At 35.0% G+C, this 19,175-nt stretch overlaps 1 protein-coding gene across 1 annotated transcript in view; it reads left to right on the top strand.

Moving 5' to 3' along the window:
- Ehbp1 (EH domain binding protein 1) overlaps positions 1-19,175 on the top strand; it is a 283,776-nt gene that overhangs the window by 226,330 nt on the left and 38,271 nt on the right. Inside the window, exons 17-21 of the mRNA XM_090336837.1 lie at positions 3,851-3,958; positions 7,798-7,922; positions 10,203-10,341; positions 10,493-10,599; positions 13,080-13,203. Of these exons, the coding sequence (XP_090192963.1) occupies positions 3,851-3,958; positions 7,798-7,922; positions 10,203-10,341; positions 10,493-10,599; positions 13,080-13,203 (603 nt within the window). The remainder of the gene's footprint in view (positions 1-3,850; positions 3,959-7,797; positions 7,923-10,202; positions 10,342-10,492; positions 10,600-13,079; positions 13,204-19,175) is intronic.

The following is a 19,175-nucleotide window of genomic DNA, read 5'->3' as shown; positions in this document are numbered from 1 at the left end:
TAAATATTAAATTACCCCACTTATCATTACTGGTAAATGGTAATATAGATAGACATTTCAAATGTAATCAATTGGAAATAAAATGAATAGCATGTTTAACATAGTATCATATTTAACATTATACCAGAACCTGGCATTGTATAAATGGGGCATGAAAAAAGATATACTTTTTAACATATTCTTGGTAACCAAAATTACATATATCTAACCACATTTCCATAGTTCATTATTGCTTTTCATAGCAATGTTGGGTTTCCAAAACCATCATTCTAGTCATTCGGGGTGGAGATTCAGTTGTGATATCTGCCTCACCCTCACTCTTTTCAGTATTCCTTCTCTATAAGCTAATAGCTAATAAATTTTGAATTCAAGTTATAACCATCCTCAGTTCTTTATCTTAGGTTAGACTCCCCATACTACTGAATTTCAGCCTTAGTTTCCTACCTCCAGCTTTACTCTTCTCTAGTCCAGCACATAGGTCAATAATTTTACATGAAGAATGATGTCACATGCAAAATGCCACACTCCCATGCACAGTCCCTCTATTGCTTTTTCTTTCACCAAAGAAGAATTATGAGAATTTAATTATGAGTACTATTACAGAGATAATAGTGAAGCTGCTCTAGTTTATAAAAGATATGAGCATTATTTATTTTGCTACTTATAAATTATACATACTTCACAAGCGTCTACAAGAAGATACTTGGAGGGCCGGGAGTTTGGCCTAGTGGTAGAGTGCTTGCCTCACATGCATGAAGACCCGGGTTCGATTCCTCGGTACCACATATACAGGAAAAAGCCAGAAGTGGTACTGTAGCTCAAGTGGTAGAGCTCGAGCCTTGAGAAAGCCCAAGGACAGTGCTCAGGCCCTGAGTTCATGTACCAGGACTGGCAAAAAAAAAAAAAAAAAAAAAAGATACTTGAAAACTAATCTTCTAAAGTACAGGGCTGATCATGTTACAGCATAATCACTTCTCTATTGCTATAAAGTAAAATACAAACTTTCTATTCTGCTATTCTGGATTTTCTACATTTTGCCTTTCAAGTTCTACCTCCTATTATTCCACTAAGTATGCTTGAGCCAAATTGGACTTCATACTATTCTCTGAACATAACCTACCCTTTTCTACTTTCAAGTCTATAATGCTTTTCTCTCAATTATACCTCTTGAAATTCTATACTCTTCTCAAGACCTAATTTAAAGTTAGCACTTCCAAGAAAGAATTCCAGGTGTCACAGCACAGAGTCATCTTTTTACCTATTGAATCATCTGCTGTGTACTTTATTTCTACCCCATTAACACTTATCCTCTGTGCTATTACAATTACTTCAGTATTTTCCCTTCAGGAAGAATAAATGTCTTGTAGAATTTGATATCACTTGGACATCATACACGGAGTTTTGCAAATTATAGGTATATTACATAGTAGAAATTCCTTGAGTAAAGAATGAATATTGAATTTGGTACTTTTGCTCTAGGTTAATTTTGATCAGTAACAGTCAGTGAAAGCTGATTGATAGCAAGAAAGTGCCCTACATCCTCTAAATAGTAAATTTTCTCCAATACAGAATAACAGTAAAAAAAAAAAACAAAAAACAAAAAAAACAGGTGTTTGGGTCAGCTTTTAACACCCTGGAAATATTTTTTTAACTCATTTAAGCAATAAAACTATTCTGAGGGGCCGGGAGTTTGGCCTAGTGGTAGAGTGCTTGCCTAGCATGCAAGAGTGCCTGGATTCAATTCCTTGGTACCACATGCAGAGAAAAAAGCTGGAAGTGGTGATGTGGTTCAAGTGTTAAGAGCTCTAGCCTTGAGAAAAGTCCAAGGACAATGCTCAGGCCCTGAGTTCAAGCCCCACGACTGGCAAAAAAAAACAAGAAACAAAACTATTCTGAGAAAAAAAAAACTTTGAAGAAAGGGAGATTAATGAAATGAAATTTTTGAAATAAATTAAATGTTCATTTTAAGCATAGTTGATCTGAACAGATCTCTCAACCAAGTGTACTTCACAGTGTAATCATGTACAGCTTCTTGGCTGTTTTGATTCAAGTACTTACTATTTTTTTGTTGTCCCCTACCCATAGGGAGCATTTTTCAATCTTTTTAATTTGTTGTTTTCTTCTCAATGGCTTGCAAAGTACATATAATGTTCTTAGTATGCATTTGTTTGAGAAGCCAAAAAAAATCAGTCATAAAGATATACAGTTTTTGAGAATAAGTGTTGAGGAATTAAGCTAAAGTTCAGAAATTCTGGAATTTCTCAATTGGAAAAAGAGTCCCTTAAAAAAAAAAAAGCAGGCACGGTGGCTTAAGCCTGTAATCTTAGCTACTCAGGAGGCTGAGATCTAAGGATCAAGGTTCAAAGCCAGCCCAGGCATAAAAGGACCTGAGACTTTTATCTCCAATTAACCACTAGAAAACAGGAAGTGGGGCTTGGCTCGAGGGTAGGTCAGTACTAGCCTTGAGCTGAGCTGAAGAGCTCAGGGACAGTGCCCAGTCCAAGTTGAAGCCCTATCACACACACACACACACACACACACACACACACACACACACACACACACACACACACAAATATTTAGGAGAATAACAAGGGTATTCATCAACTTCCAGAGCTAAATAACCATGTATGTATGTATGTGTGTATTATTCAACTTCTATAGCTAAACAACTAACAAATATTTCTATAGATATCTATCTATATCTAAATATACAAATATTTATGTATTTGTATATTTGTATTTTATATATTTGTATGCAAATATATAAATAATGTATAAATAAATATATAAATAAAACTTGTTTTGTCTTTGCAAATGTGTTGAATTCCAAATTACTTCACCAATTTTATTACTAGGCCTTGACAAGATTTTTCTTTTGTGTATAGTAGAAATTTTTAATGTAAAAAACGACTCATTTTCTAACCTAGGACATTTTACTAAGGGCATAAAAATGATTTTCTTCTTCATTTCTGTATATTTTAAAATAATTATCCTAATTTTAGCTGTTCCACAGTGTATTGTCTTAGTTATTTCTAAATGTTCTACTGTATAATGGTACAATATTAAGGCCTGGCAATGTAACCTGATGGTAGAGTGCTTGCCTAACATGTATAAGGTTCTGTATTCAATCCCCAGGACCACTAAATAAGTGAATAAATGAATAAATAAATAAAATATAGAATTCTAGTATTCTAATCTTATTATTTTTTCATATATATTTTATTGTAATTAATAGAAGGGTTGCATTATATTCACCAGATAGAAGGTTCATTACTTGACAAACATTGATATCCTTTCTCATGTCTTGGTCCCCCCCCACCCCGCCCCTCATCTTGTTAATCTTATTCTTAATATATCTAAAATGCTTTGGGAGTAATGTCGCCTGATTCAAATATAGATACAAGTCTATAAGAACTGATAGGTTTATGCATTTATATCCAGTGAATGACAAAAAGAACTCTCAAGGTATTATTTTGTGACTCATCAAGTTAATTTTATTTTTATGTACCATTTTTAGAGAGTACTAATATATTATAGGTTAAAATACAAGGAAGGACTCAAGGAGTTCAGTGACTCAGAGGCAGCACAGACAATGGGTGGCAAATTGTCAAAACCTTTGTTCTGCTTTGATATGATAATTCATCTTTGATATAAGAATTTGAAATATAAATGTTAATCCAGCAGTAAAAAAAAATGACTTAAAACTCATTTCTTAACTTGCTTATCTTTGTCAGACCTTCATTGTAATAGTTTTCATTAAAATACTGGTTTTTCTTTTTTTAGTGTTTTGGACAAAGGATATAAAATATAAATAATATACTAACATTATTGCTACATGTTCTTGCAGATGAAAATGATAATATTGAGATAGATACTAACGAGGACATTCCTGAAGGCTTTGTTGTAGGAGGTGGAGATGAACTTACTAACTTAGAAAATGACCTTGATACTCCTGGTAATTTCAAATTATCACTGTTTGTGTCCTACTGCATGGCAAACTTTTTGCTTTTATTTCTATTGTCTCATAATCTTCTGGTTTACTTCTTCTATGGCTGTCACAAATCATTTAGCTAAATCTGCTTCCATTAACATTTTTTTTGGTTTTTCCTTTTCTTTTAGGCTGAATTCTAAGTCATTAGATTAGAATATCAAATTGTAGCTCTGTTCTCCAAATAGTATTATGCAATCTTATGTTTTTACTATGTAAAACAACTTGTAGACATTCAATAACTGGTTCTCTTCTCTGTTTAAATATGTTGGTTTGATTTTATACACATGATGTATCCATAGAATATTCCAAATGTAATGTAAACCATAAATTTTATTTTTGATTTAGTATAAAATGTATAGTCTTAAAGCTTGATATGTAGTATATGTTTATGATAGTACATGCTTATAATTTTAGTACTAGAGTGGCAGCATAGGAGTATAATGAGGCCCAGATGAACATGGCCTATACAGAAAGTTCCAAGTATATCAGGAGACCTTGTACCCAAATAAAAAGCAAAGTTGGGGGCTGGGAGTTTGGCCTAGTAGTAGAGTGCTTGTCTAGCATGCATGAAGACCCGGCTTCAATTCCTCAGTACCACATACACAGAAAAAAGGTGGAAGTGGTGCTGTGGCTTAAGTGGTAGAGCTTTAGCCTTGTGAAAGCCCAAGGACAGTGCTCAGGCCCTGAGATCAAGGCCCAGGACTAGCGAATTAAAAAAAAAAAAAAAAAAAAAAAAAGCAAAGCTGGACGTGCTGGCTCACACCTATAATCCTAGCTACTCAGGAGGCTGAGATCTGGGGATCATGGTTCAAAGCCAGCCTGGGCACTAAAGTCTGTGAAATTCTTATCTCCAATTAACCACTAGAAAACCGGAAGTGGCCCTGTGGCTTACGGGGTAGAGAGAGCAGTAGCCTTGAGTTGAAGAGCTCAGGGTCAAAACTCAGGCCCAGAGTTCAAGCCCCAGGACTAACAAAAAAAAAAAGCAGGGCCAGGAGTTTGGCCTAGTGGTAGAGCGCTTCCCTAACATGCACCAAGACCTGAGTTTGATTCCTCAGCACCACATACTTAGAAAAGCTGGAAGAGGTGCGGTGCTTTAGCTTTGAGAGAAAAAAACCGAGGACAATGCTCAGCCCCTGAGTTCAAGCCCAGTATAATATTTCAAGTTATGTGCTTATATTAAATATTTAACTATTGTTCCTATTTTACTTAATTGATTACTACTATTATAACTAAATGAATGTCATATCTTATGTTAGTAAATTAGTGAATCATATTTTGTCATTCACTTATATAAGTTTTTTAAAATACAGAAGACTAGGAGTGTGACCTAGTGGTACTACCTAGTATGCACGAAACCCTGGGTTTGATTCCTTAGTACCACATACACAAAAAAAGCCAGAAGTGGTTCTGTGGCTCAAGTGGTAGAGAGCTAGCTTCAAGAAAACTCAAGGACAGTGCCCAGGACCTGAGTTCAAACCCTAGGACAAGCCAAAAAATAAATAAATAAATATAATATAAAAATATTTTCCCTTCAAAATGAAAGTTACTTTTTTTGTGGGTTATTTTGTTTTGTTTTGTTTTTTCTATGCCAGTATTGGGGCTAAACTTGGACTCTGGACTCCATCTCTAAACCTTTTTTGCTCAAGGCTGATCTTCTTCCACATGGAAGATAGCTTCATTTCCTACTTCTTTGGTGATTATCAAAATAAGAGTCTCAAAAAAAAAAAAAAAGATAAGAGTCTCACAGACTACCCTGCTAGAGCTGGCTCAAACTGTGATCCTCAGATCTCAGCCTCCTGAATAGCTAGAATTACAGGCATGAACTACCAGATTTTTGGTGATCTTTAATAGATGAATGTTCCATGAATTGCCTTGATAAGCTAGCTACAAGTAATCAATACAAAGTTTCGTATGCCGATAGAATTGCCAAAATACTTATAAAAGTCACTCTTTGCTGATCTGTTTCAATTGAATGGGGCATTTTTTTTCCCCTATCATTGACATGCCCCCATAATACTAACCTGCTTTGGGTATTTTTCCCTGTTTAAAGTCATTATTTCTCCAAGAATAGTTGACCAAGGTTTTTTAACCATAAGGACTACTTGAGAAAACTCATCTCCTTTTGTCAGTAACTTTTTCACGACCTGGTATTATAGTAAAGCTAGATAGCAGTATAATTGTGTAAGTCCAAGAGAAGTCTGAAATATAAGAGAAAATTTACATGCTTAACTCAAAATCAGAATACCTATTACTTCTTTCTTAAAAGTTATAAAAATTGAGTTTGCCTTTTCTTTATGAGAATATATTGGTTGTTACCTATCTCTCCTATCATTCCAGTTAATACCTAATACTTTCTTAGGAACCATAGTATCCCTTTACTGATAAGATCATACATAAGAATAGAATTGCTGGTTTAGCATTCACTTTATACTAGTATAAAATTAGTAACAATAAATAGTACATAAGTCTATATTTTATGGTAGATTAAGAAGAAAGGGAAAAAACAATCTCTTAGGAAAGGTAAAAAGAGTTTTCTAGGTCCAGCTGTTGCAACTTTGTGGGATTTTTTTTAAAAAAATAATTAATTTAAACTTAACAGACTTGACTCTTATACTAAAAAAAAAATCCTCTCATTCTTTATGCCAATTTAGAAACCATAGCTTATTCTTCTGGTTTGAAGTTAAATTATGCATTGCTTATATTTCTTAAGCATGCTAGTAGCTGTTGGTATGGATATACACTGACTTCCTAGTTCAGATCCATGTTTTACTTTATGGCAGTAAGAAACAGGAAGGCAAACTGGAATTAAAGCACAGAGAATATATTATGATCCTTATCCTTGCTGTATTTTTCCCAAAATTCTTTTTTAATATGTATATAAAAGTCATAATGTTTAATAATAAGTTGTTTAATCTTTATCTTGATTTGACCATAGTTCATCAGATATTGTTTTAAAAAAGAAGCCTGGCAATATAAACTGACCAATTTGCATGAAAGCAATGATAATAGCATTTATTAAGAGTATTATAATTAGAAAAGTTATTAATCTTTATGAAAAATATCATTCACCAAATGGATGGCATGTCTTTTACAACCATTTTATTAAAGAATTGCTTTGTGTGAAATTATTAAAGTAAAAAAATTTATTTCCACTTTTTTCAGAACTGTTTTACTGTTAAAGATTAATATACTTAAAAACTTTAAATTGCTTATTATAAAATATAGTTGTATTTTAATTTTTATCTTGATTTAATACATTCTGAAAACATAATCTCATATTTCTGCCATCTGCACAGCAAGTATTTGAAAACATACCATTTCAGTGCTATATGTATATGTACACAGTTAAATACTAGATTCTAAATATGTATGTGACTGAGAGCAGGTTAAGAACATGTTTAAGATGATATTATATAAGTAAACCTAACACACTAAAAATACTAAAATTTTACATCAACTATACCTATTCATTTCAATATCTACTTCACTATTACATATAACCTATACAGTTACTTATAAGTATATACAGCTTAGCTTAGCTTTCAAGAAAACATAGTATTACTAATAGCATAACTTGTTTATCTTTGGTTATATTGACTGGCTGTACTCTTTATGAGAAATCATTTTGAGAACAAAATATCTTAAGAACTCTGTACATGTCTAGAACCTGATTTGTTATCTCACAGCCCTAATGTCCTTTTCTTCTTCCTTTTAAAATACAGTATTTTTCGGATGTTGCCTACAGTTGGTAGCATACATATCTGACTAAATCTTGTTATTTGTGGTATTTGCATATTTAACAGAACAAAATAGTAAGTTAGTGGACTTGAAGCTGAAGAAACTCCTAGAAGCTCAGCCACAGGTGGCAAATTCACTTTCCAATGCTGCCCAGAAAGCTGTAACTGAGAGCCCAGAGCAAGACATTAAGGTAATTCTAATTGAACACTTGGCTCAGTAGCTGTATATTGTTGTTTCTACTGACACTTTATATATCCTAAAAACAATTGCTTATCAAATTCTCTACATTAAAATTAAGTTGAGCTATTAAGTTGTGTGTATATATATATATATATTCTGTATCTATATTTTGCTAAAATATTACCAAATTTAGTACATTTTTCTGCTGTCTTCAGTTTTCTTTGCATTTAAGTGAACTGCCATTTGTTATTTCTAAAAGTCCATTTTACTTGCATGTGGTAATATAATTGAATATCAGTACTTAAGATACTCACGTTTTGTGCTATTATGATTCTTGCTTGATATAGCATTTTACTCAAATGACGCATACTATAAATACGTCATTGTTATCACACACTGTGATCTCCATCCACATGCTCCCTGGTTTCCTCATAGCGTACCATTAGTATTTCTGTAGCTCCAGGCACTTTAGGTTCTGTATAACTTTTTACCCACCTGCGGACTATGTGGATTGCCCTGCTGACTGAAAGGATTTCCTTGCCCTGACACAGAGATGCTTTGAAGTTCCAAAACAATGACTTTCATTGCTTTTCCCCTATATTGTGGGTTTCTATAAATTGGTGATGAAAGTGTGTGGCAGCATCGGAAGACTTTTGGTCTCTATCTTTTAACAAAAGGAAGCCTGGATCAGGTCTGATTTTTTTGCGTTCAATTTAGCTTTCTACAGTGGATTTAGTGCAGAAGGAAGCTGGCCTAAGAATAACACAATGGATTGAAAAGGCTAACTGAATTAGTGGGTTTAGAGGAATACATTTGTAAAGTGGCAGAAGTCCCTACTCATAAAAAGATTTCTTAAGATGGGATTTGCTAGCTAATTACACTGATACTTTAGCATGTTGCTTGGCTTAAAATAATTTAACTATGTTTGTTTATTTTGACATAGACTTGTGTTTCAGATTATTGGATAGTTATTATAATACCAGTAACATTTATATAATCTTAAAAGTAAAAGCCAAAATTATTTCTATCCTAATTTTCATCTAGCTAGATAAAAGAATCTTAATGATAAAAATGTTGGATAACTTTTAAAGAAGAGTATCTCATTCATACAGCTTAATCATCTACATTGATAAGATTCATTTTGCTGTCCAAAAAGCTCTTATGTAGTAATTTTTAAAAAATTCGTTCCAAAAAAGGTGTACTTTAAGTAGATGCCTTTGTATGAATGTTTTTAGCTAAGATTTCAAAAATGATGTTTATAAAGAACATATAGAGTCCATCTGTTCCTGAAGCTTCCAGAATTGATTGTTTTTTATTTTTATGATAAAATGCAGTTTACACATTTATTAATGAGGCATTCTGTGTTTGTGGAAAAGGATAAACTGTTACCTTCCCTTGAGAATTCTGTATCCCAGGCCTCCTTGAGGCTAGAGAATAGGCCATTGGAGGGCTCCCTCATTACTGATTGTCTCAATGCAGAGGAAGGGCAAAGTCTTGGTAGCTTTTGATAACCAGTTTCAGCATTCAGCAGGCTTAGCTATTAGTCATGCATCTTAGCCTTTCCCTATTTACTTTCAAAACACTTAATAAAAATAATAAAAGATTAGGTATAAAATGAAATATTTGTTTGGTACACAGTGCCTCGGTATCTGCAGCTTCCACACACTGCAGTGGTTCAGTCTTCTGGGATATTTCTTGTTGATAGAACCATTTGAATTTGTTACCAGTATTAACATAGGAAGCTCCAGAAAAGATAATTGTAGTTTCCTTAGCTGTAAAGGGCTTACTTACAAATCTGGCTTTGGAAAGTTATAGCTGATGAAATGCAGTTCAGTGGGGTAGTGTTATAATCCTACCTTTTAGCCTTCATCCAGCATTAGTGGTTTATCTCAATGGGCATAAAATTAGAATCTATTTCTTCTTGTCCTACAAGACTGTGGGACTGTATAAACTGATGGGGCAGAAGAGTGGGGGCATAGGAAGCAAACGGTTTTTAAACAATACCTTTCACTAGAAGACTGAAGGTCTCACAGTATCTAATGTATCTAAGCTATCAGTGATGTAAGCCACGTGTCTCGAAGTTGGGTGGTTGTTGTTGTTTTTTTTTTTAATTATTATGGGCACTACAACTTGCTGTGGAGCAATTTAAAATACTTCAAAAAAGCTTTCTTTCAAAGAGTTTCTAAAGTCTCAAAGTCAGCATGATCTTAAATTAGTAAAAGTTGCCTTCCTTGTGTGTAATTTCATGTTCATAAGATTAGAATTGTTGTACCATGTATTTTACTTTTAGAATGGCACACTAGAACTCCGGACTGAGAGATTTCCAAAAGCAACAGAACGTTTTAGAAATCCTGTTGTGTTCAGCAAGGATTCAACAGTCAGGAAAACTCAACTTCAATCTTTTAGTCAGTATGTTGAGAATAGACCAGGTATGAACACTTTTTAAATTTTTCCATCTTAACGATTTTAACAATATTTAAATACACATACATTCATATGTGCTGATCATGTAAATTCACATTTCAATACACAAATATCAAGCTTTATAATAATTTTACATGTCTGTCTCCTTTTTTTAAGAAATGAAAAGGCAGAGATCAATACAGGAAGATACAAAGAAAGGAAATGAGGAGAAGGCAGCGATAACTGAAACTCAGAGGAAGCCATCAGAAGATGAAGTGCTTAATGTATATTAATTTTTTGTGTGGTTTCATGATTGCTGATAATTCCAAACTGTATGTGGAAATAGTGCCTTTATTTGTTAAAATGAGATGTTAGGTTTTTTAAGATGTCAATCTCCGCTGCATTCAAAGCAGAGTGAGAGGGGTGCACTGTTGAATTAGTCTGCAGTGTGGTGATAATTGTCAGATAAAAAAAAATGAATTTTTCAGAGTTCCGAAGCCCCAGCTTCCTTGAGACATTTCCATCAGGGCACTTCCCATAAAGAGATTCCAGTATTGATCTACCGGGAGGATTTTAATTATTACAATAGCAGATACAGCAGAGCTGCAGTTAGAGGGAAAAGTCACATGAGACCTGCTAGAATTTCTCAGCCAACCCATTTTGTTGGCTTGGGTTAATGGGTGTTCAACCTTTCCATTATCCAGATCAGCCGTGAATTACTAGCTGAATGATGTTTGCATTAATATAATATATATGGTAATTTCTTCACTTAATTAACGGGGAGGTTCAGCTCAGTAGGGGTATGGGCTGATCATGTGTAAAATTGATTTGTGAGGGAAATATTTGATAGACCGCAGGGAGAAAGCTGCTTTTGATGGACAGCTGTGGGACGGAAGCAGGAAGAACAAGTTTCTACTTGAATTTTTGTGTGGAAACATAGCTCTCTTTAATGGTGCTACTTTATTATCTACAGTTTGTCTAAATATTTTCAGGGTTGTTCTTTGTTGGAGTTAAAATCTTCATATGTACATTCGGAATTACCAACTGTATTTTTAGATTGTAAGTGTTACTCACTTTTAGTTATTCACCTTTAGGTCTGGAAAAATCTAAGTACAGAAAATATCATTGTTATACCCTGATGAATTGGTATAACTTACATGGCTACAAAATACTTGAATGCACTATATATGTTCACACTAAAGAAATAGGATTGTTGTTCTCCAGTACTACACATGGAAAAAGGATCTGATTATGCTGTTTTTAACTTCTTATCAGTAAAAGCAGTGAGGGTCACTTGTTTCTCACTTCTACTTTCTTATATCTTTGACTGTCGTACTATCTTTGCCAACTTTGGTCCCTTTGGATGGGATTGAGGAAAAAAAGACTCCTTTAAAAATGCTTTGCTATCTGGTAAATACATTCAAAAAAACATTCACAAGATTATTCCAAAAACAGTTTATAATTGTTGGACTTTTTAAATCAAACTTTTCTGAGAACTGAGTCTTGTGATTTCTTAAAATATTTGAAATTTAAATTTGTCAACTGCCAATTTAGTGATTTTAATTAAATTTATGTGTGAAGGTATATAAGCATAATGAGAGTTATACATGTGTATTGATCATGAAAATTCTAAAATGTGCTCAGAATTTACATAATTCTATATGTTTTTATTGTTTAAGCAGTTCTTAAAGGTAATTCTTTATAGTTTCTTAGGGAAAGGAAAGCACTTGACAAAAGATTATACACATTTCCTTCTCTGAATAAATGTTATAATTGCTGATGACAGTAGTAGTGGAGAGAAGAGCAATCACATAAGCAGCTCTTCTGTATGTCTCAGCTCCTTTGGTCCCTTAGCCCTAAAAATATCAAAAGGTAAACAAGAATTCCAAAGGGGGCTACACTTAATGTTTTTGTGAGAACCTTATAAATAATAACTTTGTTCATGTGATGCAGATTTCTAGAATAAAAATAACAATGAACGATGTACTGGCACTTTATAATAGAGCTTCTATTCCAAGTTAAGTTTGCAATGATAATTTTTAATGCAGATGATTTTGACAAGTAAATTGTCATATCGAAACCTACATTTGGTTATATGAAATGTTAACCAAATCAACCTACTAATGTATTAGATCCTGCATAGCAAGGTTTAAAACCACCTGTCAGGTTAAAATTTACAGCTAAGAATAGGACATCAACACAGTGACATGTTTAAGTATGAAAGCTAGCTGGAAAGAAAATGAAATGTTGCAAACTTCTTTTATCATTTTTAAAGTATTTTACATAGTAGAGTAAAATTCTTTTTAACCTTGTATTTTTTATAGAAGATTTCTGATTCTTTCTGTATAAACATTTTAAGGATGAGTTTCTTAAAACTCTAGTTTGTATATTATCACTTTTGAATGTGAAGGTTTGTTTTGATAGGTCAGCAAGGGCAAAATCTCTTTTATCCTTGTCTATGCCAAAAAAAAAAATGTGATTGAACTCTGAAGGGAAAAAAATTCATGTTAAATACAGTAAATCTAGGTGCAAAATTACAAATACAATGCTAAACAGCTGAAATATTCACTATTTGCAAAAGTTTGGCATACATAATACACATGAACATTTTCTATATCACCAGGAATAAGTTGCTTTTCAGTTCTAAGGTTGATACTAAGGGTATATTTGGTTCTCTAGGTAAGTGCTTTACTAAGTGTTTGTAGAAAGGAAAAATGCTACTTACAAGTGATTTTTTTTCCTTCCTGTTTGTTCTCGTTAACAGAAAGGGTTCAAAGACACCAGTCAGTATGTTGTAGGAGAATTGGCAGCACTAGAGAATGAGCAAAAGCAAATTGACACCCGTGCCGCGCTGGTGGAGAAGCGCCTTCGCTATCTCATGGACACAGGTACGGTGCCCAATTACACTGTAAACAGTTTTGGCAAATTGAGCGTTCACAAACTCTTATAGAGTTTTGGAAGTGTGAATCTTTGAAGCCTGAATGTTCAGCAAAACTGCCTTGAAAATAAAAAGGCTGCGATTTGCAGCCACCTCTCTGGGCCCTGGTGATAAGAGTGCCTTCATGGGAAGTGATAACTCGCCCTGATACCGTGTGAGCCAGCACTATTGAACAGTGTGCTCATCCATGCAGAGTTGGAATACACATCTGTGCCTCATTGATATGCCACTGCTTAAAAAAAAAAAGTAAGATCTTTACTGTTCTACTGATTCATTGGGGAAAAAAAAGATTTGGCCAGCTAAAGCCATGTACTGCATGAAACAGAGCACTGTGCATAGGGAACAGCTCCGTGGACTAGATCACTGAAATTTGAGAATACTATCTGGTTACTGATGCTCCACAATTTTTTTTTCTAGAGAACAGCTTTTTAAAAGCTGTGTCACAGCTGCATTTGAAATGATCAAACTATATACCAAGTTTTGTGAAGATGAGTTAGAGCAGCAGGTTAGATTCTCACCAGAGGGTAGGTTGGCATTTAATGCTGATTGCCTATGGTGATGGGATAGATATTAAGAGTACAATGAATATTAGAAGGGTGTGTGTGTGTGTGTGTGTCTGTGTCTGTGTCTGTGTCTGTGTGTGTCTGTATCTATTTCCTTAAAATGCTATTTCCCAAAAGGACAAAAATGAGTATTAAGTTCAAATCATATCCAATTTATGATGTTATATTATGAAAATAGGTCAAAAATAAAAGTGAAAATTTTTCTCTTTAATTAATTGTTTGGCCAAGTAAAATAAGAGTAGCACGATTTACATGGGAAAGCCTTCCTGAATTTTTTCTTCCCTATTTTCCAAAAATATTTTGATACTGAAATAGCTCCTTCAGAATTAAGGATTCACAAAGGATATTTGAAAATGTGTATTTTAATGAAGTCCAAAGATACTGGAATGTGAAGACTTTGGCTTTACTGGCTCAGTGGTTTCCAAACTGCTCTGTGGAGCCCCAAAATTTCTTCGAGGCACCTCAAGGGCTACTAGAAAAGTAAGAGAACAGAAAGCTGCTGGGCCTTCTTACCTTATTTCCAGAAGAATGTCTGTGAGTGAGTTTATTTTATTTCAAACAATAGGCTTCTTAGAAGAGATTAAAGAAAAAGTTCTGTTGCTTAAAATTGAAAACTAGGGTCGGGAGTTTGGCCTAGTGGTAGAGTGCTTGCCTAGCATGCACGAAACCTAGGTTCAATTCCTCGGTACCACATACATAGAAAAAAGCCGGAAGTGGTGCTGTGGCTCAAGTGGTAGAGCTCTAGCCTTGAGGAAAAAGCCCAAGGACAGTGCTTAGGCCCTGAGTTCAAGCCCCAGGACTGGCCAAAAAAAAAAAAATTGAAAACCAACACAGACCACCAAGTGACCCACCGTGGACTAGAATTCAGGTCCCCAGAATCATATCATGTGAGACCTTTTTCACCACAGCAGATATCATTTCTCTAACAAATTATGTGCTTGTACCATCATGTGCATATAAACCAGTTTACTGTTTTACATTTGAATTTTTCTTTTGGTTTCTAAAGAGTTTTAAAATATTTGCAGTATTGGCTATATAAAATGTAAATACTAGGGGCCGGGAGTTTGGCCTAGTGGTTAAAGTGCTTGCCTAGCATGCATGAAGACCCGGGTTCGATTCCTCAGTACCACATACATAGAAAAAAGCCGGAAGTGGTGCTGAGGCTCAAGTGGTGGAGCTCTAGCCTTGAGAAAGTCCAAGGACAGTGCTCAGGCCCTGAGCTCAAGGCCAGGACTGGCAAAAAAAAAAAAAATGTAAATACTAAACAATGTAATTACTCTATCTAGTTCACTTAAATTATTTCCTTTAAAAGGTTTAATTTTCTGTTTTGTAAGTAAATACAAGTTACCATAAGTTAGATTTTACTCTGCAAGAAGCCTTGTGCCGTTAGAAAAAAAAAAAACAGCTAGAATTTGTTTCCTTTTTTTCTTTTACACATAGAGCCTGACTTAGAGTTCTTACCAAAACAGACTCAAATTCCTCTTCGAAAACCACGTATCAGTAATAAAGTTCTGAACTCGCCCACTCCATCTAGATCATTTATGATCTGAAAGTCAGAAATTACAAATTGATTCTGGAATCCCCTTAGTAATTACTATATACTTATTTCCCAGGACAAAATCTGATCCTGACTAGGTCTGCTACCATAGATTCAAACTAAAACTGACTGGATTTCTCATCTTGAATTTCCTTGGACTGTAACTTCTTCTAGCATAAAAAAAGTTTTAAAATATTTGTCCTCAAACTAGTTAGTATCTGAAATAAGAAATAAAGTAAGAAGTAAAAGCATATGCTTATTTTATTTATTTATTTATTTATTTATTTATTTATTTATTTATGCTAGTCCGGGACTTGAGCTCTGGGCCTGAGCACTGTCCTTGGGATTTCTCAAGGCTAGAGCTTACCACCTGAGCCACAGCACCTTGTCCAGCATTTTTCTATGTATGTGGTACCGAGGAATTGAACCTGGGTGCATGCTAGGCAAGCACTCTACCACCAGGCCAAACTCCTGCACCCTATGCTTTTATTTTAATAGTACTTTTTTTTCTAGTGTACTAGAAATTTCTGAGTACTTTCTATATCTTAGCATTACAATGAAAGGTATTTTACTCGCAAAATGAAGCTGAGATTCAGATAGAGGAAATGATTCATTAAAGATCAGGAAAATGATACTCTTCCATTTGTTCACAGAAAGAATAGAAAATGTACTTATTCTTTTAAAATATTTAAAGGAAATACTTTAAAAGTGTACTATAGAGCCAGGAGTGTAGCCTAGTGGTAGAGTGCCGGCCTCACATGTCCAAATCCCTGGGTTTGATTCCTTGGTACTACATACTCAGAAAAAGCCAGAGGTGGCACTGTGGGTCAAGTGGCAGAGTGCTAGCTAGCCTTTAGCAAAATATAGGACACATTTTGCCAAAGTGTACTATAATAGTCGCATTATCCAGGATTTACATTTTTAGTTCACTTTTGTTTGTTGATTGATTGATTGCCAGTCCTGGCGATTGAACTCAAAGCCTAGGCACTGTCCTTGAGCTTTCTCAAGGTTAGTGCTCTACCATCTGAAGCCACAGCACCACTTCCAGCTTTTTCTGAGTTGAACCCAGAGCTTCATACATGGTAGTCCATACTCCTGGCCCCTATTTATTATTTTTATTATTATTATTATTATTATTATATTATTATTTTAGGTAGCTGTACAAAAGAGTAGCCATTTAACAAGGCAGTTTTAGAATACAATATATCTTGATCAATGTTGTCCCTTTTAACTTTCTACTCATCCCCCCCTTCCCACCCCTACCCTCACTGCTCTTGATTTTGTAGAATCTACAAAAGGTTTCTTGACTGCATATATTTTTTTTATCTAGTAAAAGCAAGGTTAGAGATTTGACTTGGGCTTTTAGACTTTTTGGTTCTTGACTTCTAGTCTTTTTCATATTTCACTCCACTTCCAGCCAGGGTCTTACTCTTGAATTTTCTGTTCTCCTGACTTAGTCTCCCCAATGTGAGAGTTACAGATGGGCATTGTAACATCTATTACCCACCATATCTTCTGTGTGTGTGTGTGTGTGTGTGTGTGTGTGTGTGTGTGAGCGCACACACACACACATACAAGTACCAGCTCTTGAACTTAGGGCCTTGGCACTATCCCTTAGCTTTTTTACCCAAGGCTGACTCTACCACTTGAACTGCATGCATCTCTAGTTCTGGCATTCTGGTGACTAATTGGAAATAAGAATCTCATGAACTTTCCTACCTGGGCTAGTTTTGAACTGTGTTCTTCAGTTCTAAGCCTCCTGAGTATCTAGGATTGCAGGCATGAGCCACAAGCCCCCAGCTTACCATATCTTCTTTAATGAAAAAATATACTTTATTGATTTCTTATTAAATAATATACTATTATGTGAATATATCACATTTTGTAATAGACCATTGGGTTATTATTTATACTTTTTGCCCATTATTGATAAACTTATGTTTGAGGCATTTTTGAATATCTACTTCTAGTTCTTTTGGCTATATAACTAGGCTTATAATTTCTAGGTCATAATACTTCTGCACTCAATTTAAAGTTGCGAGATTTATTCAGAAATCAGAATACATTTTATAAAAACACTTATCTGTGTTTAAAGGCCATACTTGATTCAGAATAAAAATAAATGATACTAATGGCTATTCTTGATCTGCATCTTAAGTTTCCTGAGTTTGAAGTCTTTCTTGTGAGGAGGTGCATATAAAAGGGTACTGGATGGTGGCCCAGGCTTCTGGACATTGCCTTTGGCATGTTCGCAGGAGGTTTCAGCAAGAAAGTGGGAAAGAAATGTAAGAGGGAGCCTCAGTTTGTCATGCTACATGAAAAAGGAGCTGTCTCAGATGAGGACAGTTGTTGGGGAAATGCATAGGTAAATGACAGTGACAGAGGAAGTGGGAGGATTTATATAATTGGTTCCTTCTGAAATTGCTAATTTTTTTCTAATTCAGTGATGGTCTGAATACTTAGTATGTGTTTGAAATGGTTGAGGAGAAATTCTTGTTTCTACACCTGAAGTGTGTAATGACTGGCTGGAAACTGGTTGCTACACCTAAAATCTTAGCTACTGAGGAGGCTGAGATCTGAGGATCATGGTTGAAAGCCAGCCTGAACAGAAAAATCCATGTGATTCCTATCTACAGCTTAAGAAAATCCAGATGTGGAGCTATAAATCAAGTGGTAGGGTGTCGTCTGCTTTGAGTGGAAAAGGCCAAGCAAGAGTCTGAAGCCTTGAGCCCATGACCCAATACACACACACACACACACACACACACACACACACACACACACACCCACATGTACACCTAAACTAATTGGTTATAAATATATACTAAATATGTTCTAAGCTTCCACTATATGGATCTGTATCTGAATGTTGAAACCTTTGCAAAAATACAACTTATAATAATGAGCCCTTTTAGTGAGCTACAGATCACACTACTGTGATAAATGGTATTTCTTTTTCATTTCCAATCTGTTTCCACTACTTAAAACTTTTAGAAAACCGGGAGTTTGGCCTAGTGGTAAGAATACTTGCCTTGCATGCATAAAGACCTGGGTTCAATTCCTTGGTATCATATACATAGGGGGGAAAAGCTGGAAGTGGAGCTGTGGCTCAAGTGGTAGAGCTCTAGTCTTGAGAAAAAAGCCCAAGGAACAGTGCTCAGGCCCTGAGTTCAAACCACAGGACTGACCAAAAAAATTTCTTTGGGCTGGGAGCGTGACCTAGTGGCAACTTGCCTGCCTAGCATGCACAAAGCCCTGGGTTCAATTCCCTGGAACCAAATACACAGAAAAAGCTGAAAGTAATGCCATGGCTCAAATGGCTAAGTGCTAGCTTTTAGCAAAAAGAGTCTTAGGACAGTGCCCAGGCACTGAGTTCAAGATGCGGGACTGGCAAAAAAAAAATTAAACTAACTAAAACTTTTAGAACTTTATTACTTAGAACTGTAGTATTTTAATTCAATTTTTAAAAAAATTAAAATCCCAGCTACTCTGGAAATAAAGATCAGGAGGATTGAAATTAATGGCCAGATTGGCAAAATATTATCGGGACTGGGTTTCAGCAATCAGGTTGAGCATTGTGAGTCGTGTCTGCAATTAGAGAGGCATAGGTAGGCAGAAGGACTTTAGTCTTAGACTAGCTTGAATAAAATGTACAATATCCTCTTGAAGAAATAATGAGTAAAGGGGCCAGGAGTTTGGCCTAGTGATAGAGTGCTTGCCCAGTATGCCTGAAGACCGGGGTTTGATTCCTAGGTACCACATACATAGAAAAAAAGCTGAAAATGATGCTGTGGCTCAAGTGGTAAAGCTCTAGCCTTGAGA

This window comes from Megascapheus bottae, chromosome 7 (genome assembly GCF_031878675.1).
Source record: "Megascapheus bottae isolate mThoBot1 chromosome 7, mThoBot2.hap1, whole genome shotgun sequence".
Lineage (NCBI taxonomy): Eukaryota > Metazoa > Chordata > Mammalia > Rodentia > Geomyidae > Megascapheus > Megascapheus bottae.
The sequence above is the reverse complement of the archived record's forward strand: the minus strand, read 5'-3'. Positions and strand labels throughout refer to the sequence as shown.